Source organism: Hyaena hyaena, unplaced genomic scaffold (assembly GCF_003009895.1).
Source record: "Hyaena hyaena isolate Hyena2069 unplaced genomic scaffold, ASM300989v1 scaffold_388, whole genome shotgun sequence".
NCBI lineage: Eukaryota > Metazoa > Chordata > Mammalia > Carnivora > Hyaenidae > Hyaena > Hyaena hyaena.
The window spans coordinates 358,276-381,117 of NW_024081021.1; the positions used below are offsets into that span (position 1 = coordinate 358,276).

At 38.1% G+C, this 22,842-nt stretch overlaps 1 protein-coding gene across 3 annotated transcripts in view; it reads right to left on the reverse strand.

Moving 5' to 3' along the window:
* Nucleotides 1-22,842, reverse strand: part of ATL2 (atlastin GTPase 2) — a 58,229-nt gene that overhangs the window by 31,109 nt on the left and 4,278 nt on the right. For 2 of the 3 annotated variants that reach the window (XM_039251233.1, XM_039251235.1), the window contains exon 2: nt 1,166-1,410. The exons of the other annotated variant lie outside the window; for it this stretch is intronic. In XM_039251233.1, coding sequence (XP_039107164.1) covers nt 1,166-1,410 — 245 coding nt within the window. The remainder of the gene's footprint in view (nt 1-1,165; nt 1,411-22,842) is intronic. 3 annotated transcript variants of the gene reach the window in all.

Genomic DNA, 22,842 nt, shown 5'->3' on the forward strand with positions numbered 1-22,842 from the left:
TTCTTCCTAAGTGCTCCACTCCAATTTTCTAATTCCTTTTTCTTCGTCCCTATCAAAGTCCCATTCCCTCAGCCCGAATTTCAACTGTTAGAAAAACATTGATTCAAGTAAAACTATTTTTTGTTTTTTTTTTTTCAGGGGAAAAATTCCAAAGCCAGGGAAGGGGAGGGAAATAACAACTGCCTGGTACAATCAAAAAGTAAAAATTTGTGGACAGATGGAGACTCAATGGTTGAAAGAGAAAATAAGTGTTGACGACAGGGCAGTTAATATTAGGTGAGGGAGACATGGTAAGGAGAAGACCCATTCCTGACAGAGGTTAAACTAGCCAGGAAAAATAAGTAACTAAAGCAGTCATCAATGAAACTATTGACTAGTGCCATGGGAGTTGGAAGAAGGACATATTATAGTCTTATAAATCAGAACAAGCCTAGGGGCGCCTGGCTGACTCAATCGTAGAGCGTACAACTCTTGATCTTAGGGTCATGAGTTCAAGCCCCAAGCTGCATGGCCCTACTTAAAAAAAAAAAAAAAAAAATCAGGGAAGTCCTCCTATGCAAAGATTAGCCAAGGACAGAGCAACATTTGAGAAATAACATGACACACTTGAGGAACTGCAAACACTATAGTATACCTGACACAGAGAAGCAAGATACAAAACTTTTTCAAAGATTATTGAAGACCAGGGAAGCCACACTGAGGAACTGGACTTTATCTCAAAATGTAATAGTCACTGAAGCTGACTTATATGAAGGGCACTGGTGTACTTTTACAAAAGTCTCTATCAGCCTACTTCACCCATTATTGTAAAGGTGATCAAGAAAGGAGAGGTGTGAAGAAATAACAAAAACATGAGAGCAGTGTATCTATCAGAGGCTTTCGAGTACACTCAGATACCTTGGGTTAGAGCTACAATGCCTATAACCTAGATGCTCAGTCATATGCATCAATATGGAGTGTATGCAAAAAGGAATTATGGAGATGAAGAAGAGTCAAGGACTCAAACAAACTTAGATTACTGTCCTAACTGAGAAGTCTTAGCAAGAACTGGATTTTTGTAAAACTAAAGACACAGCTCTTACTGTTTGTTGTCTATTATTTTTAAATGGGGTTGGTTGGCTGTTTTTTGTTTTTAACTGGGTTCAATTTAAAAGACACTATTCACCTTGTTATACATATATCTAAGCATGAAGTCCAGTAGAAATGATTTCCCTTTACGAAAAGCTCCTGCCACGGATACCACTACTATGTTAAGATCTCGTATGTGTTCCTGCAGCAATATCTGCTCCAAAGCTTCTTCATCGAGCTCAAAGTTATGGTCATCTTCATGAGCAAGAACAATCTGTACTGGACATGGTTTCTTCATAACCTCATCAGAGTTTACTAGGTCATCATCTTCATAATTCTCACCTAGAATTAAAAAAAGAGAAAAAGGTTAGCTTGAATTCCTGCATCACAAACTTCTCCTGAAGGATCACAACTAAGGCAAAATTTCAAGTCACTTCCCCTTTATTACCTATCACCTGAAAATAGTTACAAAAAGTGATGTTCAAGTACATACTGGATTTTTCACTCCCTCTATCATAGGACCAAGAATATTGCTAAGATTTCCCACTATACATACAGATAAGCACAACACTAAGTATAGCCTCTACTATTAAGTCTAAACAGCTACATGTGAACAGTAGCTGTTTCTTGAGCACTGCATTCTTCTATATACAATCTCTGCTACTGTACACACACAGAAACAGGATCTATGTGAGGGGAGGGGGGAGGGGGCCAATTTTACCTAATAATTCAAATTCCAATTCTCCTGGTAGGCATTTCCTGGATATTACTCCAAGTTACAAAGATTAAAACATATGAGTTGTAAACATTTTTCACTATGAAACTTAAACGGTTAAGCTAAGGTCCTAAGAAGTTTCTAAAACTGACACTTATGGTAAAGCTAATGAGTCCCTAATTTAGTAAGACTAACCTAACAGTACAGCTTCCTTTATTAAAGCAAAGCCCAGGATTAATGTTCTGTTGGAAAACACAAGAACAGTGAGTGAGGTACAGAGTTATATCCTATAGTTTCATCTGCCTCTGAGATCTTTTCCACCAAAGACCACAACCACCACTTCAAATTATATAACTCCCCAGAACAGGTATATAAACTATTCCTTTGTTCACCCAGCATACCAAAACAAGGTAACCTTTGCAGAACCTTACTGAATAGTAATAAAGAAATAACCATAAAACATGCAACAGCGTGGGATGCCTGTGTCACACTGACAGCGCAGAGCCTGCGTGGGATTCTCTCTCCCTCTCTCCCTGCCCCTCTCCCTCTCCCGAGCACACACAAGAGCGCTCGCTTGCTCTCTCTCAACATAAATACTTATAAAAATATATGTAACAGCAGAGGCAAGTTCCTAAAGTTTAGGTTTCTGTCCTTTTAATAAAACAAAACAAGCACACAGAAACACCTAATAGCTAATTTCAGAGACTTATATCCCTTGTCAGGCTTTCTTCTCTATCAATTGCTTGCTCTCATGTAGCCAAGTCACTCCCAGGGACCTTATCCTTTCTCACATCAACATTTTTTAAGAGACTCTCCCCTTGAGTCTGTCTACTGAATGGTCCTTTCCAATCTAAGGAGACATACAATATCTACTGTGTTCAGTGCAATGACAGTCCCTTCTCTCCCAGGAGACAGCCAGTACACTGAGGAGTAGCACATTATTAGCCAACATGGCAAGACTACCTTATCCAATAACCACGATTCTTAAAGATTACCTCTACACTAATGGCTTTTTTTCCTCCTAGAAAGAAGTATCTAGCTTGTCTGATTTGCAAAAACTATGAGAGCCTTTTCTACCATCACAAGGCACCTTTAACTGTACACAGCAAAAGCAGCAACACTATTTCAAAATGTGCTACAGACAGTGACAATATAAAGAGCAAGCCATTTCAAAGGAGAATCGTTGGAAGTAAAAGCAATCAATATTTAATTAAAGAGGATATTATTATCACTTCCAGTTTCAATGGTATGCAAATACAGAGTGGCACCTTCCTGATCTCCCTCTTTGACCCCTCCTTTAGTCCAATCTAAATTCCACAGGGTAGCAACAAAATAACATAGATAAATGTGACTGTTACTAAATTACTCTCCTTTAAATCACTGTTACAGAGCATTAACAACTAAAATCCCACACATGCCTTATAAAATCCTGTACTCACTGCCAAATCTCTCCTGCCTCATTTGGTGCTACTCACCTCTGTAAACTACAAAAGAGAGAAGTTAGCCTTTTTTCAGATTCTTGTGCTTTATTAAAGCCCTTTCTGGACTCATATTTCACTCAGGATATTCCTTTGTCTGGAATATTCTCTTCCATGTTGTTGCCCTAATCAATTCATGCTGATTCCTTAAGTCTCAGTTTAAACGTCATTTCCTAAATATTATTTCCTCAGGAACATCTTTCCTGAGTTTCCTAATCAAGTTTAGTTCTCCTATACTTCTCCAATCTGAATCCACCTATCATTTGAATATATATGTAAATGCTTTTTATTATAGGTCTCCCCCTTTAAACTGCCAATCCTCTGTTTAAAACCCTCAACGAGCTTCCCACTGTAACCAGAAAATATACAGAAAAAAACACAACTCTGAAGTTCCTAACCATGACCTCCACGGTCCTGTGTGATCTGGCCCCTGCAATCTGGACCTCTTTCTGTTCCTTGAACAGGTCAAACCTGTTTCCCACCTTAGATTCTTTGTCCTGTGTTCTCCCCTGCCTGGAATGCTCTGCCCCTACAAACTCATGTGGCTTTATTTTCCATCATCTAGGTTTCTTCCTTGACCAGTAGGTCTAAATTACAGACCCCTCCACATCACTTTAACAAAACAGGTTTTTTTCCCCCACAGTCCTTTTCAATGTCTAAAATAACCCTTTTTCACTTGTTTACATTTGTACCTTATCTCTCTCCCTCCATAGAAAGTATACATGACAAAAGTAAGAATCTCAATCATCTTACTGACCACTCTATCTCCCAGCACCCAAAACAGTGTTTGGCACCTAGCAGCTGCTTAATAAATATTTCTTGAATGAAAGAAATTTACACATTTTACTTAGGGGTTTTACACCTACCTGCCCCTACGTACTTTACAAGCAAATATGACAGTCACACAACTAGTTCGGGAAAATACTTCCAGCAACTCAAGTAGTATATTTATCACAAAATTACAATTAGAAGTATGAAGTTCTACCAAGTAATACATTAATTCAAAAGAGCTCAAAATCAGTAAATGCTAAAATATCACAATGACCAAATTTGGAGATTGCTGATTTTGTTAAAACCAACAAATAGTCTTGTTGTTACTGTAAAGAAAGCATTAGTTTCTTAAAAATAAAACAGGGGCTCTTGGGTGGCTCAGCTGGCTAAGCATCCAACTCCTGATTTCAGCTCAGGTCATGATCTCATGATTCATGAGATCGAACCCCACATTGGGCTCTGTGCTGACACCACGGAGCCTGCTTGAGATTCTCTCTCTCGGGTCTACGGCCATACCACCCTGAACGCGCCCAATCTTGTCTGATCTCGGAAGCTAAGCAGGGTCGGGCCTGGTTAGTACTTGGATGGGAGATTCTCTCTCTCGGGCCCTCCCCCCTCATTGTGTTCTCTGTCAAAATAAATAAACATTAAAAAAATAAAATCAGGGGCACCTGGGTGGCTCAGTCAGTTAAGCATCCAATTTCAGTTCAGGTCATGATATCATGGCTATTGAGTTTGAGCCCTGCACCTGGCTCTGTGCCAACAGCTCAGAGCCTGGAGCCTGCTTTGGATTCTGTGTCTCCCTCTCTCTTTGCCCCTCCCCCACTTGTGCACTGTCTCTCTGTTTCTCAAATATAAACATTAAATTTTTTTAATTTATCAAAAAAAACAAAATTAAATAAAATTAAGTAAATAAAATTAAATAATGAAAAACAAACCACTTGGTACTTTCAAGTTATTAACTTGATATTTCACCTAGATTGCTTGACTACAAGTTACCATGCAGCCACTTTTATTAGCATGGATAAAGATAGGTACCTCAGATATACAGGCAGCAGGTGTCTGTATTTGTCCCCATTTCTAGTCCACAGACTTCTAAACTGAAGTGCAGTAGACATGTTTCCAAAGTATAATGGAGCACAATGGCACGGTTCACTAAGTTTACTCCCCCACCATGATTTCTCTACCAAATTTGTACTAACAACAAAGTACTTCATTCATCAAACACTGATATAAGCAATTGAATATAAGAATTATACATTTCATTAGACTACCTGTAAACATTAACATTCAGTAATTACCAACAACTGGATATCTTTTTAAATTTAGCATTGTTCTAAATTTAAAAACATAACTCTAAATTGGAGTTAAATACCAGGCAGAGAATAGTGATTGTATTTCCATTTTTCAATGCCAAAAAATGACTGAAGCAGACTTCAACCCTCCAATGAATTTTCCTGATTCACTGTTCTGAGTCCGTTCTCCCCCACTCTACCTCTTAATGGATCTTTCAAGGTCAAAGCTGAAAGATACCTACAGAAGATCAATTGTTCCTCAGATATTTCCCCATACTTTAACACCAAGTATACTTGATCTATTTGCCACAAGGCCTACAAAAAAAGACACTTGTCTTAGTTAAAAAAGATCAGTGGTTGCTAGGGGTTGGGGAGGAGGAGACATGACCAGGTGGAATGTAAGGATTTTCAGGGCAGTTAAACTGTTCTCCCTGATGCTACAAAGACAGACACATGGCATCATCCATTTGTCAAAACCCACAGAATATACAACCCTTTAAGTGAAGCCTAATGTAAACTGTGGACTTTCAGTAATAATCGTATGTCAGTGAAGATTCGTCAGCTGTAACAAATGTACCGCTCTGGTGTGGAGCAGGGCAGCTGTTGGTGTGTGGGGACGGGGGATGCATGTGTACTCTGTATTTTCCACTCAATTTTGCAATGAAGTGCTCTAAAAAAAAGTCTATAAAACAAGACATTTGTCTTTTTGATTGCTCTTTAAACATACTTATCTTAAATCTGCCAAATTCATACATTCAGTAAATATTCCAACAGCAAAATTTACACTTCAGAACTGACCTAGATCCGTCTGCAAACTTCAGGCATAATTATACGCTAAGGCAATATAAAGATGCTACAAATCTGCATTACAATAAAATGTTACTAACGTTAGATTATTTCAACCCCAAATTAAACTTGTAGAAAGAAAACCAAGTAAGGAGTAATTCACTTTTCAAAAGCAATGAAAGTATATTTTAAGTTATTATTCACATTCCAACTAAAAACTTGAAACAAATTTTTATGGAAAGTAGCCTGGATTCAAATTAGCAGTTTGACAAAAGCAATGTTTTGGTGTCTGGTACTTGGCCTTCAACATTTATACTCTATAACCAAATGAAAACAGTATCTAAGTATTCAGAAGTCTATTCTAGCACATATTTTTTAAAGCCTTAAAGAGGTCATACCATGGCAAACCTATTTGTAGGAATTTGTTATAAGAAAATAAAGATGCTAGGGGCATCTGAGTGGTGCAGTCAGTTAAGCATTTAACTTTGATTTAGGCTCAGGTCATGATCTCACGGTTTGTGGGATCAAGCCCCCACATCAGGCTTTGTGCTGACAGCTCAGAGCCTGGAGCCTCCTTCCCATTCGGTGTCTCCCTCTCTCTCTGCCCCTCCCCTACTTGCATGCATGCGTGTTCTCTCTCTCTCTCTCTCTCAAAACAAACATATAAACATTAAAAACAAATGAAGACGCTAACAAAGATGTGCAAGTTTACTGCTGAGTGTGGGACTCCACTGGAAATAGGTCCAACGGTTCTTTTAATCACATGTGGACTATTGTGTAGCTTAAAAACACACATCTGCACATTTAAGAAATTAAGTTATTGGAAACATCAGTATAAATAAATAGGGAAAAGGCAGATCATAAATTAGTACAGTTTATCCCCAATTTTGTTTTGCTTTGTTTTTAAAAACACAGGTACGCTTACAGGGAAAAGCAAAAACAAAAACAAAAATAATACTTGGGACTTCCTCTTCTAGTCATTAGAGTAACTGGTACCAGACTGGCCCTCCTGTCACAAACTATAAAACTAGACAAAATACATGATGCATCTTTTCTCGAGGATGGGTAATAATCAGAAGAGAGTAATCCTCAATAGAAGGAAACTCACAAGGTGAGCCCCGTGATCATCAGCCTTCACTCTGCGGAGAAACAATTTCCTAAACACAGTAAGGGGAACCGAAGCACAAGCAAAGATCTGAGTTCAGGAATGCTAAAGCAGTTGGAATCTGTTACACAGGACAGAGGGAAAAAGGAGCTGTGCAGGGGTGGAGCCTAGAAGTCCTTGGCCAAGGGCAACGAGCTTCACAGATGCAGAGGAACACAACACTATGCAAAGCTTACCAGAAAGCTGCTACTACAGTGTTGAAAGAGGAACACAGACACCAGAAATGAAATCAGTACTGGGATACGTTGGCATTCTGGCCCAGCTGTGATGGAAAGATCTTAATGAACATCTCAAGCACCGAGCTAAGGCACCAGAAAGGCATCATAATCTGATGGGGAGGCTGGCTGTGGAAGAATAGATAAAACAAAGTGGCCGTTGCATTGATAATCATTCAATCTGGGAGATTTGATTTTAAATCTCTTTTTCTTTTCAGCTCTCCCTAGTGAAGAGTACCTACTTTTAGTTAGCTGACTGATAATGATTTCTTAGGGTTTTTGCTCTCACATTTTAGGAAGCAAGAATTGATGTGTATTTACAACTGTTTTTATGGGGAAGTGGGTTGAGGAGAATGGTGGGGTAGGCACAGAACTTTACAATTGCTTAACCTTGTATATTTTGAAAACGTTTTTTCTTTTGTCCTTCAATCTGTCTCCCAGTCACGAAAATGCTGTGGAAGTAGAAAAAAGGTTGAGAAAGCTGTGTTATAGAATATTTCAGACTTTTCTCTCACTTCTTGATGTTTATTTTTATCTTGAGAGAGAGTGTATATACACAGGGAGATGTATATACACAGGTTCCTTATATTGTTCTCTTCACTTCAGAACATACTTGAAATTTCCCTAATAGAAAGTTTCTTTTAAAAAGCAGTGAAGGCTTTATTAAGAGATGAAGCAGATCCAAGTACAAACGAGATACAAGTCAGCACTATTCAAAGTTAGAGAAAAGTTGGGGCGCCTGGGTGGCTCAGTCAGTTAAGCATCTGATTCTTAATTTCAGCTCAGGTTATGATCTCACAATTTGTGACATCGAGCCCTGAGTTGGGCTCTGCACTGACAGTGTAGAGACTGCTTGGGACTCCCTCTGTCTCCTCTCTCTGTTCCTCCCCAGGGCAGGTGCATGCGTGCGCGCACACACACTCTCTCTCTCTCAAGATAAAAATAAACATCAAGAAGTGAGAGAAAAGTCTCAAATATTCTATAATAATTTCTCAACCTTTTTTCTACTTCCACAGCATTTTCGTGACTGGGAGACAGATTGAAGGACAAAAGAAAAAACGTTTTCAAAATATACAAGGTTAAGCAAATGTAAAGTTCTGTGCCTACCCCACCATTCTCCTCAACCCACTTCCCCATAAAAACAGTTGTAAATACACATCAATTCTTGCTTCCTAAAATGTGAGAGCAAAAACCCTAAGAAATCATTATCAGTCAGCTAACTAAAAGTAGGTACTCTTCACTAGGGAGAGCTGAAAAGAAAAAGAGATTTAAAATCAAATCCATTGGGGCGCCTGGGTGGTTCAGTCAGTTTAGCATTTGACTTCAACTCAGGTCATGATCTCATGGTTCACAGGTACAAGCCCTGCATCGGGCTCTGTGCTGACAGCTCATAACCTGGAGCCTGCTTCAGATTCTGTGTCTCCCTTTCTTTCTGCCCCACCCCTGCTTGCACTCTGTCTCTCAAAAATGAATTAATGTTTAAAAAAAGAGAGAGAGAGGACAAAATGATACAATCAGTTTGAAAAACTTTTTGGTAATACCTTATAGAAACTTAAACATTTTTTTTCTAGTAATCTCTATGTCCAATGTGGGACTTGAACTCATGACCTTGAGATCAAGAGTTGCACGCTCTACTGACTGAGCAAGCCAGGAGCCCCAGTTAAACATATTTACCATACAACCAGTAATCACACTCCTAGGTACTTAAAAGAGAAACTAAAACATTATTATAACAAAAGACTTGAAAATGAATGTTCATAGCAGCTTCATTCATAATGACCATAAACTGGAAACAACCCAAATGTCCGTTTACTGGAAAATGCATAAATTGTGTTAAATCCATACAATGGACTATTTATTACTTAGAAATGAAAAGAAATGAATTACTGAAATACACAATAACACAGATTATCTAAAAAGCTATATACTTAGTGAAGGGAGCCACACACAAAATGCTGTATTATATGAGTCTATGTATAATGAACGTCTAGAAAAAATAAAACTACAATAACAGAAAGCAGATCACTGACTACCAAGAGCTGATGGCAGGGGAAGAGAACTGACTACTGCTACAAACTGAATGTGTGTCCCCCGAATTCCTCTGTTGAAGCCCTAATCCCCAATATGATGGCAGTTGGAGGTGGGGCCTATTGGGATAATAAGGTCCCTGGGGCAGAGCCCTCATGTATGGGATTAGTAAGAGACTTGAGACAGATGACCTCTTTCTCCACCGTGTGAGGACACATAAGACAGCCATCTACAAACCGGAGAAGAGGACTGAAACCAAATCTGCTGGCACCTTGATATTGGGCTTCCCAGCCTACATAATTGAAAAATAAATGTCTGCTTAAGCCACCCAGTCTATGCTAATTTGTTGTAGCAGCCCAAGTTAAGACAACTATAATGGGGTACAAGGGAGTGTTTTCAGATGACAGAAATGTTCTACATCATGACTGTGGGGGTGGTGGTTACAAAACTATATACTCATCAAAACTCATCAAAGGTACTCAAAACTCAGCGAATTTTATGTAAATCATTTCAGTATGGCAGATTTTGAAAAAATTACATACAGCTATTCCCCTTAGCACTTTCTTTTATAAAATGAGAGGATAAAGCCATGCAACCAATTTATTAGTTAATTTTCCAGGAGAAAAATATTCTAGTTAGTACTGTCCCCATCAAGGAGTATTGTCCATGAAGGTTATACTCCAATGTGATGAAAAATTAGAGCTGTCCATCAATTCTGACACTGCTCATATTCAATTTAAAATGTTTTCTCTTGACCTGAATTCAGGACCTGGAAAATATAATTTTGAGGGTCTCCAATGGTGAAAAAATACACTTCTTTGTAAATGAATTCCTGTGAATCCACAACCTCATCATGCCAAAATATTCTGGTTATTAGGAAGTTACTAATACTTATTGTCTTAAAGAACTCAAGACAGCTGTTCATACTGGGGCTTTTGTTTTGTTTTTGCAAGTATTTTAAGCATCAACAGGTTACACATATGCTTTCTAGAATACATATGTCAAGACACATGAGGACATTCAAGTTCTAGTACATATGCCTAAAAATTAGCTTCAATACTTAACACTAAATCTAATATATCACTCACAGGGGCTTTAGCGATTAGACAGCCAAATTCAGTCATTTGACAGATGAGGAAAACATAGGACTAGACTTCTGTTTGCAGGGAGAATTGGGTCAGGTCTTATTTAGTGTTTTTCCTCTCCAGCAGTGCTTCTCAAACTTTTAACATGCATATGAATCACTTGGGGATCTTGTTAAAATGCATATTCTGATTCAGTAAATCTGGAGTGGAGCCTAAAACCGCACATTTCTAACACCAAAGTGATACCAACACTGCTGGTCTGAGAACCTAATGGAGCACCAAGGACTGCCATGTTTTACAGGTGTTTACTACGGAAGAAACACATTTTATTTTGTAGTTTCTACTAATGTCAAAGTTTTAACAGAAGGAGAAAGATTTTCAAGCTAAACTGTAATCCTGTATTCTTCCTGGGAGACGGCTAATATTCTGATGTAACTAACCACTCCAGCCTAACCACTGAGGATTCTAGACACAGTGAAAACAGGCAGTGAACATACATATCCCTACTTTAAAAATGTTAAGTGCAGAAAATGTTTTAATACGTTGACATGATATACAGCTGGGGTTGAAAATTGTTAGCCTGAAGCCATCATCAGTCACCTGGGTGAGCTTTTTTAAACAGTGCTGGGCTTCCCTGCCTCTCTCCCAGACAGATGCAGCCTGGAGTAAGATTGCTGACACAAACTTGGACTTCGTGAATATAGTTTTGTTTTGTTTTGTTTTTTTTATTTTTAAAAAGAGAAGCAGCTATTAACCAGTCAGGTCCTACAAGAAAACATTTTAACTATTTGCTCCTATAAAATAGCATTATTAAGATCTCACAAAGTCATATAAAACAGGACCTACAATGCAAATTGCAAAAATAAAAACTTCAAAAATTCCAGAAGATCTATTAACAATTTCAGGTGTCAGATATTTTCCCACATTAGCTTTGCCCCTTTTGCTAATCATTTTGCTAAAATTGCTTTTAAAGAGTATCTAATGTAATCCATGTCCTTCCTTAATTACTGTCAAATCAGGAGATAAACAAAAGTTGTTTTCTTAGAAGATTCACATATTATTTTCTACTTGAAAATTACTGTTTCCACAGTAACCAGCACTGATGTCACAGAATTTTTGCTGTTCCCATTTAAAGAATACTGAGGCATAAAAATGTTTTTGTGAATTTATCTAGATTAAGAAAAATGTAAAACAGACTACAAACATGTAAATGCAAGGTATTTTCCCCAAAGCTTATAACCAAATATTAAGCAGTTCTCAAAGCATACACTTAAATGTAAGCGTACTTTGAGATAAGGAAAACATTTTTCAACTGAAGTTAATTTAATTTAGATATTTTAAATGAGGTTGCAGTGTATGAAGTCAATTTTGTTAGCTAGTTAAGAGATGATAGAATAAATAATGGCTCAGGGGACTCTAAGCAACAACACAGAAATTCAGAAAAAATCTATTTAGGTTCTGTAACCTAAAGTCCTCACTAAGGTTTTTCTGATTTTCTTTTAAAGTTAAGTGTGGTAGAAAATCTCACCCAAGTCGCCCCAAGGGTCTTGCATCTGCTCTTAAGTTTTTTAGGGGGTGGGGGGACACATACAACAAGTCCCAGTTGTTAAAGAATTAGAGTACACAATACTGAAAAAAAATGTTTAATGAAGTTATTTATATGCTAGAGGAGTTCTTACACATATGCACAGGAATAGAAAAACAAGGTTTGTCGTTCACTGAAGTGCTGTTTGAAATTGCAAAAAAAAAAAAAAAAAATTCTGAAACAATCTAAATATTCATAGATAAATAAACCATTAAATAGAAAATTAAAGTTAACGAATAAGATATAAGTGTGTATACATGGCTAAACTTCAAAACCGATGTCAAATAAAAAAACAAGTCAAACCACAAGTACGTACCTTAAGCCACTTACTAAAATTTTTTAAATACGGCACAATACTGTATATTGTTTAAAAATACGTATATGTTGGGGGTGCCTGGGTGGCTCAGTCGGTTAAGCGTCCGACTTCGGCTGAGGTAGTGATCTCAGTTCGCGGGTTTGAGCCCCACGTCGGGCTCTGTGCTGACTGCCAGCTCAGAGCCTGGAGCCTGTTTCAGGTTCTGTATCTCCCTCTCTCTCTTACCCTCCCCTGCTCACGCTGTCACTCTCTGTCTCAGAAATAAGTAAAAACATTAAAAAAAGTTTTTTAAATACATGTATGTTATAGGACTATTAAAAGAACAGGAAATATGTATACCAACTTCAAGATAAGTGTGTGTCTGTGGAGGGAAGGAAGAAACGAAGGAAGGTTTCTTAACGGACTGAGCCACCCAGGTGCCCCAAATGTCAAACTCTTGATCTCAGCTCAGGTCATGATCTCAGAGTTTCTGAATTCAAACCCCAAGCCTGCCTGGAATTCTCTCTCTGCCTCTACTCAACTCATGCTCTCTCTCTCAAAATAAATAAACTTAAAAAAGATTTTTGTCTAAATAAAAATAAATAAAACTAGAAATGGGGGCACCTGGGTGGCTCAGTCGGTTAGGTGTCCAACTTCGGCTCAGGTCATGATCTCACATTTCATTGAATTCGAGCCCCTCTTCAGGCTATGCTGACAGCTCGGAGCCTGGAGCCTGCTTCGGATTCTGTGTCTCCTCTCTCTGCCCCTCCCCTGCTCACGCTCTGTCTGTCCCTCTCTCAAAAATAAATTTAAGGGGCACCTGGGTGGCTCAGTAAGTTAAGCGCCTGACTTCGGCTCAGGTCATGTTTGAGCCCCACATCGGGCTCTGTACTGACAGCTCAGAGCCTGGAGCCTGTTTCAGATTCTGTGTCTCCCTCTCTCTCTGACCCTCCCCTGCTCAAGCTGTCTCTCTCTCTCTCTCAGAGATACATAAAAACATTAAAAAATTAAAAAATTAAAATTAAAAATAAATTTAAAAACACTTTTAAAAATGATTCAAAACAAATAGGGCATATACTATGCATTAGATCTAGACAATGAGCACTTTGACATCTATAATATTTTTCTATAACTTTTCAAAAAATTTTATTTGACAGAGAGTGAGCAAGTGGGGGAAAGGGGCAGAGGGAGAATATCAAGCAGGTGGGGCTCAATTCCACAATGCTGGAATCATGACCTAAGCAGGAATCACACAACCGAATGATCTACCCAGGGACCCGTCTATCATTTTTATATAAGTTTGAAATAGGTTATAATTGTTTTTAAAGAAGTATTTTAAGTTACTTCAGAATTTACTTCCACAGAAAAAGGAACTTATATTTACCGAATGACTCTGACTTTAGGCCAGGCACTGGGACAGGAATCCTCTCAACAACCCAGAGACTTAGCAATTGCCCCCATTTCAGAGAGAAGAAATGTGGACAAAGAAGTTGGGGTTTGGGGGAGTCTCTCTTTTTTTTTTTTTTTTTTTTTTTGAGTAGGCTCCACGCTGGGAAGTTATTTATATGCTAGAGGAATTCTTACACGTATATGCAGTAAGAGAAAAACAAGGTTTCTTTTTCACTGAAGTACTACTGAAACTGCAAAAAAATATTTTGAAACAATCTAAATATTCATAGATAAACCATGAAATAGGAAACTGAAATTAACGAACAAGATATAAGTGTGTATACATGGATAAACTTCAAAACCAGTATCAAATGAACTCACGACCCTGAGATCAAGACCTGAGCTGAGATCAAGAGTTGGACGCCTGAACCACCCAGGTGCTCCTGGACAAAGTTTTTTAAAAAGAAGTTCTTCAAGATTCTACAGGTAAAAAGCAGTATATGCACTTCTATCTAGGTCTTTAATTAAGTCCATGTTTCCTCTATACTAAACTGCCTTCCAATGTTATAGGATAATTCTTATAAAAATCATTATTCCCAGTGATGTACAGCCATAAAAAGGACACTCAAAACAGTCCATAATTTAAATGTTTATCACTTAAAACAAATCCTGGATATCAGTTCATCTATTCTCATGAGTAAAAAATGACAAGTACAGATTATGTGTGGACTTAAAGGGTCTGATTTTGTTTGGGAGAGGTGGACTTATACATATCTAATATTTGAAGTTTCTAGATCCTTAAAGTTCTAGATTAGAGTGGAGTTTTGGACAAAAATAATAGAGTAACCAAAATAATCAAAACTACAGATAAACATGTCTTCCTTGACAGATCAACAGGGAAAAAAACCTGTTTGCTACAGTCCATCTGTAATTTAATTATACATGAGTCTGAGTTATACTGACAGTATTTAATTAGCCAAAGCTACACCATAAAACAATGAATCCCATGTACACCAAAGCTTAAGAACCACGTGGGTGGGCGTGTTTGGAATACAGACTCTTGGACCTCACCTCCAGAGTTGATTAAGCTGATCAGGAGCGGGGTCCAGGAAACTACATTTGTAACTTGCACCCCCACCAGCAACCACCAAATCTCACTGGTTATTCCACTGCAGGAGGTTAAAGGATTAGAAGTGGGAGCGCATTAAGTCTTTATTCCTTCAACAAATACTCACTGAACACCTACAATATGGTTCTAAAAACTGTAAGATTCACGAGTGAACAAATTTAAAAAAAAATCCTCCCCTTTACTTATTACATCCTAAAGATGAAGAAATAGAAAACACATATATGATATCATCTGGTATTAAGTACTACAAAGAAAAATAAAGCAGGTTAAGGGAAATGGAAACAGGGGTTACTACTTCATAAGAGAGTGATCAAATGCTTCTCTAGTAAGGAAACATTTGAGCAAAGAATTGAAAGTAGTGGATATCTGAGAAAAAAGGTAAAAACATTAATAACTTTCTTGCTCTCTGAAATAAATTAATGTACAAAATAATTATTTTAGGTGTACCTTTTACTACAGACAGAGGAAAATACTTGAGTATCTACTCTGGATTCATAAATACATAATATCTCTTTAATCCTCAAAATCACTTTGTTGGGTAAGCTATGAGTTTCCTTGTTTGTATATAGGAGGACACTGAGGATCAGATTAAGCAATTTGCAAGGACATCTATTTCCTAAGTAATCAAATCTGGATGCACACTCAGGTCTTCGTCAAATTCATCATCTTTCAACTATGCCAAATGAGCACGTTTGTTGAATAAACTCAGAGCTGAATTCTTACGTGCTCAAGATTTCTAGAAAGCTGGAAAAAAAAAAGCTACCAAAAAAAATAATTTAAGAAAATAGAAGAGGGGTTTATTTCTCATGTTTATTAACAAATCCTGGTATACAGCTATTTTTCCCTTTTCCCAAAAATTTCCTTGTCAAAATTTAATCATTTATACAGTCAGCACATCATTTATACCATTCCCCAACATTTGGGAAACAATTTTTTTTTCTTCATGAGCTTTCTAGAAGGGCAAGTTTTAAACTGCAGATTTTTAAAATAGGAGATGCAGGGGCACCTGGGTGGCTCAGTCCATTAAGCATCCGACTCTCCATTTTGCCCCAGGTCACAATCTCATGGTTCATGAGTTTGAGCACTGCATCAGGTTCTGCACTGATGGTGCAGAGCCTGCCAATCTTTGGTAAGACATGCATTCATAGTTACATGTAAATAAATATGCAATTCATTGTTTCATATGGTACACCTATACAATGTGTCATGAATAACTGAGGAAGGTCCCCCACCCTGCCTACTTCAAGCTAATAGTAATCAGAGAGCAAGGCATTATACTCGATACTTGAGAAATACTATTGGCTGATCATGGTCCTTACTCTCAAAGCTCCAACACAAATAATTGCAAAAGAACGGTATAAAGAAGCGCCACATTAGATGATTTAAGCTAGTGTTATCAGTGAAGGCATCCTGGAGAAGGCTGCATCTCTCTGAGCCCTGAAAAGCAGATTAAGACTAACCTTAAAAGTGTAGGGGAGGAATACCGGGCATTACCCTGAGAGCCATGGAAAATTTTGAAGCAGAGGAGTGATAGGATCAAAGCTGTACTGCAGAGATAAACCGAAAGTGATGAGTGAGTAAGAAGTATAATGAGAACCTAAAATCAGGGAAATCAGATATTAAGCAACTAGAAGAGCCAGCGTACAAGGTGAGAAGCCCAAAGTCAGAGGATGGCAGTAACAATGGAAAGCAATGAATGCCCAGAGCTAGCCAGTTCAGCATCCTTCTCTGAACGAGGCAACCGGTAACACTAAATTATTCCATATTTTTGTAAGGAACATATTCTTTACTTATAAGCCTTTATAAAACAATGGTGCACTAAATTTCCATTTCCAAAAGTAATTTTGGTACAGTTACTCTACAGTTTTCTAACACAGGGATCAGGAATCCATCAAAACCAGAGTAGGTTTCCTTAACTTGGGCAAACAGTTTAATCTGGCCCCAAAATCAACTCAGTGGTAAGTTAAAAGATATGAAATCCATAGAAAACTTACTGAAGTTTGGGATAACCAGTCAGCAAAGGAGTCATTAAAATACATTAAAATACGTGGACCCAAGCTTAAATTTAGAATAAGGTTTTTATGACAAATCTCAAATAAGTATCTGCCAAGACTCTGGAAATAAGATGCTATATTCCATTTTGCCACAACTGTCTACCTCAGATGGCTCGTTATAGCAGCAGTTGAAAAACAAACAAACAAACAACAAAAACCCAAAACAAAAGTATACACTCAAATCCCAAACTCGTCTCAATACAGGCAAAACTCCTAGGACAACAGCTGTAAAAAGCAGTAGTGCCAAAACAAACATCCTTCCAAGTAGATATATGTGACTAATTTGAAAAAACAAAATTTGATTTGAAAGTCAGAGGTTCTCACTATACTCTTCTTTCATCCTCTCTCTAGTTTGGCAACTTTTAGAGTATGTGTCAGGATTCCTTGTGGTACATGTGCTCAAAAACAGGGGTGGGGGCAGGGCACCTAGGTGGCTCAGTCAGTTAAACATTTGACTCTTGATTTTGGCCCAGGATCTCACAGTTCAGGAGATCAAGCCCCACACTGGGGATTTCTGCTGTCAGTGCAGAGCCTGCTTGGGATTTTCTCTCTCTCTCTCTCTCTCTCTCTCTCTCTCTCTCTCTCTCTGCCCCTCTCCAGCTCATGCTTTCTTGCTTGCTCTGTCTCTCAAAAAATAAACAAAAATAAATAATAAAAAAAAATAAGGGTAAGGAGAACATATCTCCATAGTTTTTAAGAAGTCACATTTGGGGCTATTCACATTTGGGACAGTTTCTCCAGGAATTATCCAGTTAGTTAAATCAATTCTTTGCTCAACTTGGCTATAAAAAGAGCCCAGAGTCTCTCTCTCTCTTTTTTTAATACTTATTTTTGAGAGAGAAAGAGAGAGAGAGAGACAGAGCGCAAGCAGGGGAGGGGCAAAGAGAGAGGGAGACATAGAATCCGAGACAGGCTCCAGGCTCTGAGCTGTCAGTACAGGGCCCAATATGGGGCTTGAACTCAGGAACCATGAGACCATGACCTGAGCCGAAGTCACACACCACCCAGGTGCTCCCATATTCTTTTTGTATTACACATGCTCTGACGCCATTTGATCTTTCAGCTACCACTATCTAATCGCTTTTAAATACTTTTTAAGCATCCCTTTTAGAAAACTTCCTAGAAAGAATAGAAAGTGCTTAAACTATTTTTTGAAAAAACAAAACAAAACAAAAAAAAAACAACCTTACCAAATACTGCCTATCTTCAAACAAGTGGGTTATCCTACACTCTGCCTCCTAAGCCCCGCTCATTCCTCAAGTGACAAAGCCCACCCTCACACACAGGAGTTCCTACTTCTGAAATTATAAACTTAATGATAAACTTTACTCACAAATATCTGATCTCCCAACTACATGAAAGCTTAGAACAGGGATCCGTTCTACACTTTTCCACACCGGTACTCAGTACACACAACTGAAAAGCCCTTTCAAACGGGCGGTGTTCAATATGTCAACTGATAACATCAGGAGGAAAAAGCTAGTTCTTTGTCTAAAAATGGTCTTCTACTCAAGGCTTGCCCTACTCCCCCTCTTTACTCCCCAAAGAAAAGGAATCCCAGCCCCTTCAGGTTCTCCTTCACCCTGATAACGATAACTTTCTTGGTACACTCAATACATGCTAAGTGCTTTTAAGACATTATCTTTTAATCTTAAAACCTCCAAAGTAGGTTGTTTTAGTTAAGGAAGCTGAAGCTTGGTGGCGGGACAATCTGAATGCAGGTTCTAAGCGAGGAGCTTCTACCACACTCCTGGGCACCCAAGCAGATGCCCATACTCCGCCTTTAAAGAGTCAGGAAAAAAACAAGATCTCAGGAAGAACTCTAAACAGAAAAAGAAAGAAGAGAAGAGAAGAGAAGAGAAGAGAAGAGAAGAGAAGAGAAGAGAAGAGAAGAGAAGAGAAAGACCCTCTGTAGTGTACCTAAACATTCAGAAGAGACCAGCACTAGTAAACTGAAAAGTTGCCAACTTCCTTAAGAAAAGCACTTGTATGGAACCATTTTAAATGTTTTTTTAAAAAACACACTACTCGCCAAAACCCCCCACAAAATCAAAAAAGCAAACATGAAAAAGAATTTCTTCTACACCAAAGGACTTTTACAAACAGTAAGAGTAACACTGAGATGGTCCAAGATTACAAAAATGCAATTAATAAAAAGAATTCACACTTGGTTACCATATTAAAATTTTCACATCAACTGTAATCAAAGAAACACAAATGCAACAGTAAGGTCCTCATTTTTACCTACGTGTTGGCATTCATTTTATTTAAAAAAAATTTTTTTAGGGGCGCCTGGGTGGCTCAGTCGGTTGAGCGTCCGACTTCAGCTCGGGTCATGATCTCGCGATTCGTGGGTTCGAGCCCCGCGTCGGGCTCTGTGCTGACTGCCAGCTCAGAGCCTGAAGTCGGCTTCGGATTCTGTGACTCCCCCTCTCTCTGACCCTCCCCTGCTCACGCTGTCTCTCTCTCTCCCTCTCTCCTAGAAATAAATAAAACGTTAAAAAAATTTTTTTAAGAAAAAAAATTTTTTAACGTTTTATTTCTGAGCAGGGGAGGGTCACTGTCTCTCTCCCTCTCTCCTAGAAATAAATAAAACGTTAAAAAAATTTTTTTAAGAAAAAAAATTTTTTTAACGTTTTATTTCTGAGCAGGGGAGGGTCAGAGAGAGGGGGAGATACAGAATCCGAAGCCGACTTCAGGCTCTGAGCTGGCAGTCAGCACAGAGCCCGACGCGGGGCTCGAACCCACGAATCGCGAGATCATGACCTGAGCTGAAGTCGGACGCTCAACCGACTGAGCCACCCAGGCGCCCCTTGGGTTCATTTTAAAATAACACCCACCTGTGATAAATCGTGTTTGTAAACCAGTAAAAACCTAACCCAAATGAACACAGAATATATGGAAACAACCTTTCCAAATGATTTGCTGATGTGACTTCCATCTTGAAAATGTATAGGTGATTTGACCCCACCTTCTTTTAAAACCTTATCCTAAAGGTCAAGATTTATCTACAAAGATGTTTAGCCAGTATTATTCACAAAAATATCCCTAGTTTTAGTGCCATTTAAAAAATCATGTTGTAAAGATTATTTAATCACACAGGGAAATACAACATGGAATGAAAAAGTAAATTACAAAATTACAATAAGATCCCAATTTAGGAAAAATTAAATTATGCGTTAAAAAAGGATATATACTAAAAGATGTACACTAAAATGTTAGCAGTGCTTACTGATGTAGAAATGCTAGGAGTCGGGGCCGACGGCCAGGAAAGAATCTTAAGACGTCTTTGGTGCAAACAGGTGATTTTATTAAAGCACGGGGCCAGGACCCGTGCGCAGAAAGAGCTGCAGTAGGGTTGTGATGGATGACTGATTATATACCTTCAGGTTGGTAGCAGGTTTAGGGGCACTGCAAGTCTCTAAGGAATTCTGGAAACAAGGTTTCCAGGACCGTAAGGGGGCTAGCTATTGTTAGGAAAAGGTCAGTTGTGACTGTCTAATAAAAGCTTAGTCATGAGACCCTTCGGAAGTATATCAGTGGGCCATATACTTGGAGGATGTTTGCGAACATGTATTTGGGGGAGAGAGATAAAAGAAGTTTCCAAAGGAGTTTTTCTATGTTAAAGTAGACTTACAGGATCCCAGAGGTAGGGATAACCTTAAGCTAAGACTGCCTTTTGCAGTCTTAGCAATGTCATCATTGAGTGACATCCTAGAGCAATGTCACTTTGCCTGTCTCAGAGACTTGTCAATGGGCTATAAGTAGCAAGGAAATTCAATTTTTTCTTTTGCCTTTGTTTCCTATATCACTTACCACTAGTTGGTATCATTTTTACTTTGGTCTTTTTATTTTCCAAAGCGACTACAAAGATTTACTACTTTTGAAATTAGAAAAAAATTTCAACGTTTACAAAGTATAAACTATCTATGACTTGTATTACATTAAAAGCCATGATCACAAGCTCTGATCAATCACAAGTTCAGCTGTAATTTAAAGGCAGTACATTTCTTTCTTTTTTTTTTTTTTTAATGTTTTTATTTATTTCTAGGAGAGAGAGAGAGAGACAGCGTGAGCAGGGGAGGGTCAGAGAGAGAGGGAGTCACAGACTGAAACAGGCTCCAGGCTCTGAGATGGCAGTCAGCACAGAGCCCGACGCGGGGCTTGAACCCACGAACCGCGAGATCATGACCCAAGCGAAAGTCGGACGCCACCCAGGCGCCCCTAAAGGCAGTACACTTCTATCTTAATATCTAATTGTATGACATTTGGCATCAACAACATTGTTCAACCTTTCTGAGAACTTCTGGCCTACACTTCAGGATTTGATAAACAATGCCCAAGGCCACTGCCACTCTCCTGCAATAAAAAGCCTCTCAACTCTATACAAAATTCTCACAGTTCATATTGACACATCTATTTTAAAATTAAAGAGCTGATGAAAAGAAAAGAGCATTTCTGAAGATGTGATTAACAAAGGTCTTCAAAAAAAAATCTCAGAAGAAGGGTGATTTCATGTCCAAGTTTCTCTACAACTTCAAAAAATCAACTCCCCCCATTCTGATAAAAGTGAATGTAATCCAACTTTTAATATCTCATAAACCCATTCATTCAAATATGAAATGAGTAGCTCATTTAGCATGCCAATTTCACTCCCTTCAAAAAGTTTCTTTCTAGAAGGCTTTTTAAAGTTTCTAAAGTGCCTTCAGAGAATATTTGACAATCAAAAGGGGAAAAAAAATAAAGACCTGTAAATTTGCTTAAGTTTGCTAGGCAGATATTACCTATCAGGAAGGAAAAAATGTTATTATAGAGCTAGCATTAAAACCCAAGCCTCCATTCTAAATCCATTTTGATGATCATAAGAAGCTTATAGAATTCAAAAGTCAATCTTTGGCTAATATAATATGTCCTAACCACTATCCATGACTCTACTATAAATGATTACATGGGGGGGGGGAGCTTTTAATGGGATTCACAATTTGTATAATTTCACGTCAATCATTCTTGAGGCATTCTTGGGCATAATAGACCCGTTAGATTTACATTTACTGTCTGAAAAGCCAATGCACTCTACGTGGAAACTGCCATTACCTTAACTAAGAAATTACTTCATATTGAATCCTATAATTGAAATAAACAATTTCAGAAGACTGTTTTGCCATATGATTAATAGACTCTCTAAAATGCAAGTTTATTAAAATGAAGACAGCTGAGAAGTATGAATGTGTATTTTTATCTCATAAAAACTGAACAAAGGTTTTTCAAGTCACCTGTTTTGAAACTTAACTTTTAGTTCAGAGTCTCATCTTAAATAACTACACATTATAGTAATAACTACCATCAGCAGAATGACACTGGGTTAAGCACATTTATCACATTTGATACTTGCAATACCCCTAATCATGAACACATTATCAGTATTTTACAGATAATGTTCAAAATATACCCTCTACCCTACCTCAAAATAAACCTTTGTCCACACTGCAATGAAAAAAAAAAAAAAAACTGGAAGTGACTGACTGCAAATATACACATGCATATATAATAGCACAGCCAAATTGGCACATTCTTACATATGTATTACTGTCTCTTACACACAGCTTTACAAGTTACAGAACACTTTTACCTATCATCTCATTTGTTCCCACGACAGCACTATTATGGAATTATTATCACTGTGGTATGTGAGGGGCTTCAAGGCTCAGAGTTTAAGTGAAACCACTCAGCTTTTGATTCCTCATTCTTTCCCACTGCACTATCTTGATTCTCTATAATTAAAGA